Genomic DNA, 11,218 nt, shown 5'->3' with positions numbered 1-11,218 from the left:
GGTTTTTTTTTTTAAAAAAAAAAAAAAAAAAAAAAAAAAAAAACATAATGAATGATTTTATTTTTTTTTAAATAGATGAAATAATTATTATTATTATTATTATCATTACATAAATATTTATTTATACATCATCATCATCATTCATTTTGAAAATAATTCAGACAAACTTAACATTCTTTTTCCCTTGTTTAAACTTTTTTACCCAATGCTTTCCCTATGGCCTCTTGTTTCGATTTCATTTGCTCTTCTTTTTCTACACACATGGAAAAAAATTATTATTTTGGGGAATAAGCATTCAAAGAAAAAGGGGAATAAAAAATAATAATAATAATAATAATAATAAACTTACGAAGTTTTTCTAATTTTCTTTTATTAGCAGCTTCTTCTCTTTGAGCTTTAATTATTGCAAGTCTAGCTAAATCAGCTCTTGCTTGCTCGGTTTTACCTTCTGCATGTAATTTTTGATATTTAGCATATGCAGCTTGTTTTTCTATCTGTTCTTTTTCTTTTCTCGATAATTCAGGTTTTGAAGCTGAGGCAGCTAAGGTTTCATTTAAAGTAGATAGTTTTTTAGTTTTTTTTTGTACTCGATTTGGATTAGATATTTCTATTAATTTCTCCACTCCTTTTCCTTTCGACTAACAAAAAAAATCAACAATTATTAATATTGCATTTTATTAAATGTACATCCACTGACAGCTTTCTAATAACATTTTTACTTACTTCAACTTCGACATCGGATTCAGTTTCTGAGTCAGAATCAGAACTACCTACTCTATCTTTACTCGGTTTATCTTCCTCAGATGAATCATCTTCTTTCTGTTAAAACAAAAATTAAAACTTTTAATTATTATTCAGGAGTTAGATTAATAAAAAAAAAAAACAACAACAACAACAAATACTACTGGGTTTAAAATTTTATAATACAAAACTGTTATGAATGATACAAAGGAAAAAAATATTTTTTATTAGTAAACAATGAAAAATAATTGTTCTTTATTTACGATATGTGTTAACTTACATTTCTACGACCTTTGGCTTTTTCCTCTTCTTCTCTGCGTCTTTCTTCTTCCAAATCTTCGGGGTCTGTAAAACTTCGATTTTTTCCCTTATGATTGGTCCATTTTCCTAAAATTTACAATGTATATATGAATATATAATTTATTGCATACTATTGTGTCAACTAATGATTAATGTTGTAAAAAATGTACAAATTTTATTTTAAAAAAAAAATTCAAACCTCTGGGCATGTTTGTTTCAATTAAAAAAAAAAAATTAAATTTTAATAAATTATGTTTTTACACAACGTGCAATTTTACTGATGTATTATTCAGTGAAACTGAAAACAATACGATGTTTAAAAAACGGATATGAATTTAAACCGTTTCCGGTCGACATTATTTTCAAATCAAGTAAAGATCTTTCAGTTATTACTATTTGTAATTTGTAACGTTTTTATTATTGAAATAAATAATTAAAATTTAAGGAATTGTAAGACTGTTGACAAAAAAAAATTTATTAATTTTAATCATTTAAAAAACTCTTCAATGCAGCTTCGTAGGTAAATTTACTATCCGATCAAGCCTTAATTAATAATAATAATAATAATTTAATTATAATTAATCATTTAAAAGATTAAATTATTCATTATATATATTATTATCATTTTTTACGCTTAATAAAAATATTAACAAAGAAATTTCGAAAAAGTCTATATATATATATATGTGTATTGTTAATGTAAAATAGCGCGCAATTATTTAATTTAATAGTTGGTAAAAAAATTTGTCGCAACTTTGTTTTTTTATTCAAATAATTGCGACAATTGTTTCAAAAACCATGGGTGATTGATAAAAAAATATCAAGTCGAACGTTTAGTATTTCATTGTTTTAATATTTTAAATGTCATTTACTGTGGTATGACTTGTATTGCTTTACCTCAAAGTAATACTCAGATGTATTGGATTTTAGTACTTTGTTTTTATAATACACTCAGGTATTTTAAAAATGAGAGAAAAATAATAATAATAATTAATTTAGGGTAATAGGTGAAATCGTAATAAAAAAATATAAAAAAAATCTACCTTGTTTGTAAACAAGGATTGTTGGTTTTTTTTAAAATTTCTTTTTTGTGTCATTTAATTGTTCTATTTAAGGTATTTTTATATATATATAGAAATGAAAAATAAAAATGTTGTATTTTATTTAATAAAATATTAAAAATTTTTTTAAATAATTTAGTTTAAAATGGTTTTTTTTTTTTTATTAAATAAAAATACGTCATATTTTTTTTTTTTTTTGTTGCCTAATTTTTGTTTTTTTTTTTTTTTTTTTTTTTTTTCTCTTTCTGTTCAGAAAAGACATAAATGGTACTTTAAATTTTGGATGAGGTGATAAGTCTTTGGTATTTTAATGTAATTTTAAGGATCAATTTGTAATATTTAGACAGTTTTATTATCTGTAAAGATGTATCACACAAGAATTGTAGATTTAAATTGTTTTAATTGTTATGAAAGCAAAAATGGGTTACCATTGTTTCCAAAGCCTCCAATTCATTTAATTCCTTCAACAAAAACTTTAACATATTTTAGATCTGATTCAATATGTTCTGGTGTATCAGGTATGTTTACAATAATGTTTTAATTTATTTAATGAAATTTTTTTTGTTTTTTAATTTCTGATATACCGCTGACTCTTATATTCTAAACAATTTAATTATATTAACTTACTATATCAGTACAAATTTTTGTGGCACAAATTTTACTAAACTATATATTTTGATATATAGATGATAATTTAAAAAATTTAATCTCCGATAAACATTATATTTGGAAAAATTTAAATTTGATGCAATTTATTTACTTATTATTTTAAAATTATATTTTTACTGTCAATATTCCAGATTATGATTCTACTTCCGATGATGAAAACATAACAATTATTAGGAAGAAACCAATGGATATTAGAAAATTACTTCCACCGATTGGCGTTTTTTGGGATATAGAAAACTGTCATGTTCCTAAGGGTAAATCAGCCACAGCAGTTGCCCAGGTGATTTTTTAAAAAATAATTTTTAACATTAAAAACTTAAATAAAAATGTAATTTTTATTTATTTCATAATAATATAAACATAAATTATTTTTTTTTTTTTTTTTTTTAGGCAATCAGAGATAGGTTTTTTGTTGGTTATAGAGAAGCTGATTTTATTGTAGTTTGCGATGTGACAAAAGAGAAAAGTAGAATTATTCAAGAATTAAATGATGCTCAAGTTAATTTAATACATGTTGCTGCCACTTGTAAAAATGCTGCCGATGAAAAACTAAGACAAAGCATTCGAAGGTTTGCTGACACTCACTCTGCTCCCGCAGCAATTATTCTTATTTCAGGTGAGTAAAATTTATTTATCGGGGGGAAATTAATTTTGATTCTACATTTAATTTTTTTTTTTTTTTTTTTTGAAAATTAACATTAATTAAACATGATAGGTGATGTTAATTTTGCTGGTGATTTGAATGATTTAAGACATAGGAAAAAAATCCACGTTATACTAGTTCATCATTCGAATGTATCGAAAGCTTTAGTTTTATGTGCAAGTGAACATTATAGTTTTGCTGATTTGGTTGAAAAAATACCAATGAGAGAAATAGTACAGGTATGAAAAGGATTTAATTAAACATTTGTTTTTCGATTAAACCTAATAATGAATGTGATTAATTTTTCAGAATGATAATACTTTATATGAAGTAATTGTATCAAATTTACCAGAAGACAAAGAGCCTGCAAAAGTAAAATGTCGTTTAAAACAACTTTGTGAGAATAGCGGGGGAAGGGTTGGATTCATCACCAAAACTTTATGTTCAATTAAATTTCCCACAATCGAATTTGCTGCAAGGTAATTAATTAATTATTTATTTTTCAATATTAATATTTATTGTAATGGTATGAGTCAGGTACTATGAAATAATAATAATTACTTTTTCTTATTGATTTCAATAAGGAAAAATAAATATATTTTTCAAACAGGTATAAATTCTTATAAACCTGTCGAAAACTTGCACGGTACAGTTGAAACGGTTTTTTTTTTTTTTTTTTAACGGAAATTATTCATAAGTAAATTATTATTTACATAAGGTAAATATAGGATTTTATTATTCATTTCCGTTTCTGAATTATTGTAAATGTGAAAATTCATATCTTTCCGTCACAAGGATTCGGGGTGTCAAGTTCAATTTATTTTTCTACTTTTGCTTTTATTATTCTGACATTTTTGTGTTCATTTATTGTTAATTATTTATTATTTATTATTATTAATAATTTTTTTTTTTTTTAAAATATAAATTATTTGAATGGTTGAGCTTTTGTAAATATTTATAGAATCAATAAGTATATATATATATATATAAATATTAATTTAAATTTTCACGCTTGATTACAGGTAATTTACAAAATTTGTTCAAAAAGAAAAATGTTTTAAAATGAATTAACGTTTTTTTTTTTTTTTTTTTTTTTTTGTTTTTTCCAAAGGAAAAAAGCGAATGGACGGGGAAAATGTTTTTGGTAATAAAATAATTGTAAGCGATCCGATGCAAATGGAGGATTGGAATTGGCACGTTCGCCGTAATAAAAAAAATCATGGAAAAAAAAATTCGGAAATGATGAACGGATGTGGTGCTCTAATCCGGAAACAGCAAAAAGAAGATAACGGTTTTCATTTCAATGACATACATTCGTACAAACCCTATGGAAATAATGAAAATAATTTGGCTCACTCGCAAAACATCGATCCATCGTTTCATCAACAGTTAACCAAAAACATGGTTCCATTTTTTTCAAATAACATTAGTAATTTTACTTTTCCAAAAGTTCCAAATATTGAAAATTTAAAAGTCATACAAAATCCTACATCGCACGCACTTCAAAAATCTTACATGAATAATAATAATAATAATAATAATAATTTAGATGATGGATCGATGATAAATGGTGGTAGTAGTAGTAGTAGTAATAGTAGTAGTAGTGTCAAAAAAAATGGAACGGATAATAGAAAGTTTAATAATAATAATTTAAATAATCACGGTGATGGATTAAATTCAAGGTGAATCCATTGATTTTTCTTATTGTTTAAATTATATAATTATAATTAATAATAAATTTATTTATTTATTTATTTATTTATTTCGCAGATTGAACAATGCGGTTTTTAATTCTTCGACTCCAAATGGGGAAAACGGGTTTTATTCATATGATAACAATCAACAATTATATTTGGCTCAAGCTCATCAATTACAAATGTTAACACAAAATTCGTCCTCATATGGACAAAGAAATGTTTCGTCGAATGTTCAAGATCAAATGTCGTCGTCGTCGTCGTCGTCGTCGTCGTTGTCGAATCATTTAATAAATAGAGGAAACGGAAGTGGTGGAGGAAGCGGTGGTAACGGTGGTAATTTCGGTGGTGGTCGTTTAATTCGCGGAACACACGGAGGTAAATATAATTTTAGTGGGGAGAAAAAATCAATGACGAGCATATTATTTATTTATTTATTTATTTATTGATTGTTTCCAGGTAATAATAATCTCAATTTTAGCAACACGAGTAGGTCTGGTTACAGTGATGAAGGTTGCGATAGTTTTATATCAAACGAACAATGTTTCGAACCCGTACAAAAGCCGGAATGTTCTAGTCCAGTATATTTACATGTGAGCGGACTCGATCCTCACATGGATTTGATTTCCGCTAAAACAATGTTGACAAATAGCTTTAAAATGCACGTTGAGGTATAAAATACGGGATAAATATTTTTTTTTTTTTTTTTTAAACCTGAAAAGAGTTTCCTTTTATACATTTTCCGATTTATTTATTTCAGGTTCTTTCTGTCTCAGTTTTTTGTTTATCTGATGGTAGTCTCGTTGCCAGCGTCAAAGTGCCGTCATTTCAAGATGCTCAGTATGCCATATCACAACTTCAACGTCGAAGATTCGGTTCTAGAAGGATAACGATAGCTTTTCAAAACATCAGCCGGTATCAAAGACAACTCGTGAGGTAAAATATAATATTTAATATTGAATAAGTATATAGTCGTTACAAAAAAAAAAAACGCGCGCGCACACACACACACACACACGCACACACATATATGTATGTATAAAAAAAAAAAAAAACAAAAACAAAACAAAAATTATTTAATTTTAGATCTCAGGTAGCTCAACTATTGTCTGAAATTCCTCAAAATAAAACTCCTTTATTCAGGTTTACAGAATTATTCAAATCTAGGTTTTTAAATTCGGTTAGCGTTTCCGAATTGAACAAAATGAAAGATGTATGTGTTATAACGGAAGAAGATGGCGGTAGAATGATAACCGCAAATACCAGGTCACAAATCAGTTCATATCCTAATCAAGTGAGTTTGAGTTTTTTATTTAATTTAATTTTTTCTTCTTCTTCTTCTATTATTATTATTAATGTTTTTGTGTCGTGTTGTATTTTTTTTTTTTTTTTTTTAAGGAAAAAAAAGAAGCCACAGTTCCATATTGTCAGTTGCATTCACACAAAACCCTTTCAGATTCCGAACTACCACTTTTACCATCTGTAAATATTAGTTTGAAATTATTAACGAGTAGAATTTTATCACTGTTGGAAAGTCACGGGGGTAAATTATTTTTACCGAGTTTGGCGGATTGTTATCAATCACAATTTGGTCCCCTACCCGAAGACGTTGGGGTAATTTTTTTTTTTTTTTTTTTTGTCAGTCAAGTTTTAATTTCCCGAGTTGTTTTTTTGTTAAATAAACTCGATTTAAATTTAATATTTTAAGGGCGTCCCGTTGGAACATTTAGTATCCTGTATTCCCGGTGTGGATATGTCTCAAAGTCACGGTTCCGTTAAATATTTAACATGGGCGACGGCGACATCTCAACCAAACGATGGTAATTTTATTTATATTTGCACGTGTGCGGGTGCGCACGTGCAAAAACAAAAGCATTGCGCTGTTATTATTTATGTTTTTTTCTAGAAAATGTAAAGTGCGTTAGTCCGATGTTGGTGGGAACCATGTCCGTTTTTACAAGAGAATTATTGGATTTATTAAAAGACACGCCGAAATGCTTGCTTCCATTTTCACAGTTCATACCGTCATATCATCGAAAGTACGGAAGACAATGTAGAGTTTCAGATTACGGTTATACAAAACTTTTGGATTTGTTAGAATCTATGCCGCATATTTTACAAGTAGGTCGTGTAAAAGGGGGAAATGAATAATTCAGGTTCGGGTAAAAATGTTATAATAATTTTTTGTTTTCCTTGTTCTTTCTAGGTAATCGGTAACGGAACGTATAAAATAGTCACGCTTTCGCATAAAACTCAAATAAGAAGATTTACGACTGATTTACTTAGAATATTAAAAAATCAAACGAATCGTCAAATTGATCTCAAAGATTTTGGTGTGCAATATGAGAAAATTTTCGGAAGGTTTGTTTGTTTGTTTGTTTGTTTGTTGTTTGTTTGTTCGTTCGTCTGTCGTTTATCTTGCGTATCGTGTCATTCACGTGTTGAAAACTTTTCCTTTTTTTTTTTTTTTTTAAAAAAAGAACTTGGGATCCCACGTATTACGGTTTATGCGAATTAGAAGATTTAATCAATTGCGCACCGCAATCTGCAATAGTCATGGAAAATAAAGAAGATGGGAAAATATTAATATCGATTCCGAAAAGGGAACAAACTCCCGAAGAATTAGAATTAACGAAAAAATTTGCTCAAGAGGTAATTTTTTTTTTTTTTTTTTTAATTTACTCGGATTTTCTACTCCGATTAGATTTCGTGTGTTGGTTTCTTACAAAAAAAATATAATTCGTATTATTATTTATTAAATAATGTTTCGACAGGTTGTAGAATTGTTAAAGCGAGTTCCTAATTGTTCTATGGAATTTAATAAATTTGTTCCCGCTTACCATTCACAGTTTGGTCGTCAGTGTCGAGTTTCAAGTTACGGTTGTTTTAAATTAATCGAATTATTCGAATCGATACCGGAAACGGTTACAATTCACGAGGATGCAAGGTATAAATAAATAAAAGACTTGATTACGTGTATTCGAGATTTAATATTATTATTATTATTATTATTATTATTATTATTAAAAAGCACATTATTACTTGTTACAGAAAAAACTAAATAAATTTTTTTTTCAGTCGCGGTGAAAAATATTTAATATTAACTCCCGCCAAAAAGTTGCAAGTTTTCGCCGAAAGAGTGTGCTCAATTTTGTCGGCAAAAGATGGCGTCATGTTACTTTTCAGACTTGAATTTGCTTATCAGTTTTACCAGTATGAATCTTTGGTCGCGCCAAGTGATTGCGGTTGCGAAACTTTCGAACAGGTTTTAATGAAAATTCCAGAATACGTTAAGGTACACGCCCCATTTTTTTATTATAATAATAATAATAATAATAATAATAATAATAATAATTGAACTTATCGTTGTTTGTTTTTAAAAAGCTCGAAGATTCTCGTAACGGTCGTCTCGTTATTTTAATACATAACACGGATCCGGTCGTTTTGATTCCTAGAGTGAGATTCATTTTACTCAATCAAGATAAATTAACTGCCAATCAATTTGTAAAAGCGTACACTCAGCAATATCAAAATAAAATCGATTTGGATGCGGATCTCAATAAAATACCCGAAGTGAGTACACCGGTTAATGTCGGTGACGGTTAATTGATTACCTTTTTTTTTTTTTTTTTAATTGGAATTACAATCAATCAAATTATCGAGAAAAAAATTATTTCAGGCGGTTAAAGTCGTCAAAAAAGGAGGAGAAACTTATGTTCAGTTGACGCTACTTTCAGTTTTTGCCAATCAAATGTATTTATTACTTTCCGATCACAAGGGAAGGATTCGACTCTACAATTTCGAATCGTTTTATCAAAACAAATTCAAAAAACCATGTTTGCCTTCTCAATTCGGTTACCCGACGTTAACGTCTCTTCTCTCAGCCATACCGGAAACGGTTACCGTACAAAACAATGAATATTGTCCACAGAAAAGAGTTATAACTTTAAACGTCGATCTCAAAAGTACGTAGCACGTCGCCATTATCGAAAAGTTTAATAATAATAATAATAATAATAATAATAATAATAATAATAATATTATAACATTTGATTTTTGATCGGAAACGACAACAGGTGCTGGATTTCGTATTCCAACGTTTAATAACGGAAATTCGAAAATGAAGGAAACGGATACAGTTAACGGTTCGGATAATAATAATAAACAACATCGTTCGTACGATTTGTGGCAAAGCGATTCGTTGTTTCCCTGTTGGAACGACATAAACGGATTCACGACGGAAAACATAACGGTTCCTCATCCGTCAGAACTTCCATTGCCATCAGCGAAATTGGCTTCTCCCGTGCAAAAAATGCTTCAACTCGAATCCGGGGGTTATCGAAACGAAGTTGAAGCAACGTCAACCACTGGCGAAAACATTCCCGGTCATTTAGAAATAGAAAATTGCAAAACTCAAAGTAATAATAATAATAATAACAACAACAACAATAACAGTAACAACAAAGTCGATGAAGGAAAAAATAAAAGTATGATTTTTTTTTTTTTTTAATTCGATGATTGATTGATTGATTGATTCGGGATTTTACCATTAATTGGGGATTAAAGGAGGATTAATTAGGGATTAAAATTTAATTTTTTTTCAGGAATGAGTAGGATTGCTGCGCATTTCGATAATCTCATATAGGGGAAAAACAGACTGAAAAAAAAGTACAAAACAAACGAAACAAAAAAAAAAAAAAAAAAAAAAAAATTATTATTAAATAATTGTAACAATGTAATTAATAATGATAATAACTTATTTTTTTACGTACGTTTATATATAAAACAAACAAACAAACAAAAAAAAAGAAGAGAAAAAAAATTTCAAGGAAAAGACAAACAAAAAAAAATGTAAGAGCTACAAACAACTTTTTTTTTTTTTTTTTTTTTTTTTTTCACGAATCTCGTTGTTAAAATTATGAAAAGTTGGTTGTTTGCAAGAAGTCGATTCAACAACCAATCAACAACCAACAAATTTTTTTTTTTTTTTTTTTTTTTTTTTTTTTTTGTTTTCTAGATGTTTTGCCGAAGGATTGATTGTAAATATTTATTTAATTATGTGATTTAGATATTATTATTATTATTATTACTATTATTATTATGATTATTATGATTATTATTATTAATAATTTTTTTATGTTTATACATGTAAAAGAATTTGTGTTTGTGACTCGAGAGATTTCGAGATTAGGATTTTTGCAAATAGTTTATTTATTATCATTATCATTATTATTATTATCATCGTCGTCGTCGTCGTCATCATCATCATTATTGTTTCTTCTCTTTCTCTTTATTTTATTTTATTTTTTTCTTTTCTTTTCTTTTCTTTTCTTTCCTTTTTTAATTTTTGTCTTTGTTTGTTTAATTTATTGTTTATAACGTTTAACAAAAAAAAAAAAAAAAAAAACAATTTTCTCACGATGATGATGATGATGATGATGACGATGATGGTTGTGATGATTGTGATGATGATGATGATGATGATGATGATGATGGTGTTTATACGTGTTTTATTTGAAAAAACAACTTGACGTTCGTATTTATCATTATTATTATTATTTGTTTAAAAAAAAAATTGAAAATTTGAGATTTTGCATGGTAACGATAACGTTTACCCAAACAATTATTTTTATTTTATTTTATTTTTTATTTTTGTAGGGAAATAAACTGGGGGGGGGTCGGGTGTGGTGGGGATGGGGAGAAAGGGAGCGTAGAGGATAGGAGGAGGAGGGAAAAGGGGAGAGGGGAGGAAAAAAAGGGAAAAAGTTGAAAATTTTTTGAATTATTTTTTTATTCAAATCAATTTTTTTTATTTTTTTTGAGGGGGGGGGGAAATTAATTTCGTACATATTATTATTATTATTATTCGATTGTATTTTTGTATTTATTTATTTATTTATTATTATTATTATTATTTATTATTTTTTTTATATAAATATATACAAGAGGATATTTTTTTCATTTTTTGTTTTTATCATTATTATTAATAATTAAGGGGATGAATTAAATTATAATAATGGGGGGGTGGGGTGGGGGGAAGGGGAAAGGGGAAGAAGGAGACGGAGAGAGAAAAATGTTTATAACAACATTCAAAGCAAAAAAACAAAATG

At 27.4% G+C, this 11,218-nt stretch overlaps 2 protein-coding genes across 2 annotated transcripts; one reads left to right on the top strand and one right to left on the bottom strand.

Moving 5' to 3' along the window:
- Nucleotides 1–188: 188 nt before the first annotated feature.
- Phum_PHUM328170 (28 kDa heat- and acid-stable phosphoprotein, putative) lies at nt 189–1,398 on the bottom strand (the record flags this gene model as incomplete). The annotated part of the gene is made up of 5 exons (XM_002427501.1): nt 189–253; nt 350–638; nt 724–819; nt 1,022–1,128; nt 1,383–1,398. The coding sequence occupies 5 exons, from the start codon at nt 1,396–1,398 to the stop codon at nt 189–191; spliced, it is 573 nt and encodes a 190-aa protein (XP_002427546.1).
- A 1,068-nt stretch (nt 1,399–2,466) lies between these two features.
- Phum_PHUM328160 (uncharacterized protein) lies at nt 2,467–9,753 on the top strand (the record flags this gene model as incomplete). Its single annotated transcript, XM_002427500.1, has 23 exons — nt 2,467–2,620; nt 2,903–3,051; nt 3,162–3,387; nt 3,487–3,653; nt 3,724–3,893; nt 3,999–4,074; nt 4,133–4,217; nt 4,526–5,096; nt 5,185–5,486; nt 5,568–5,779; nt 5,869–6,023; nt 6,195–6,402; nt 6,507–6,722; nt 6,817–6,928; nt 7,015–7,229; nt 7,315–7,469; nt 7,589–7,760; nt 7,883–8,055; nt 8,187–8,403; nt 8,493–8,681; nt 8,788–9,073; nt 9,185–9,493; nt 9,713–9,753. The coding sequence occupies 23 exons, from the start codon at nt 2,467–2,469 to the stop codon at nt 9,751–9,753; spliced, it is 4,560 nt and encodes a 1,519-aa protein (XP_002427545.1).
- Nucleotides 9,754–11,218: the final 1,465 nt, after the last annotated feature.

This window comes from Pediculus humanus, genomic scaffold, assembly GCF_000006295.1.
Source record: "Pediculus humanus corporis 1103172107734 genomic scaffold, whole genome shotgun sequence".
Taxonomy (NCBI): domain Eukaryota; kingdom Metazoa; phylum Arthropoda; class Insecta; order Psocodea; family Pediculidae; genus Pediculus; species Pediculus humanus.
This window is presented reverse-complemented; position numbering and strand designations above follow the sequence as displayed.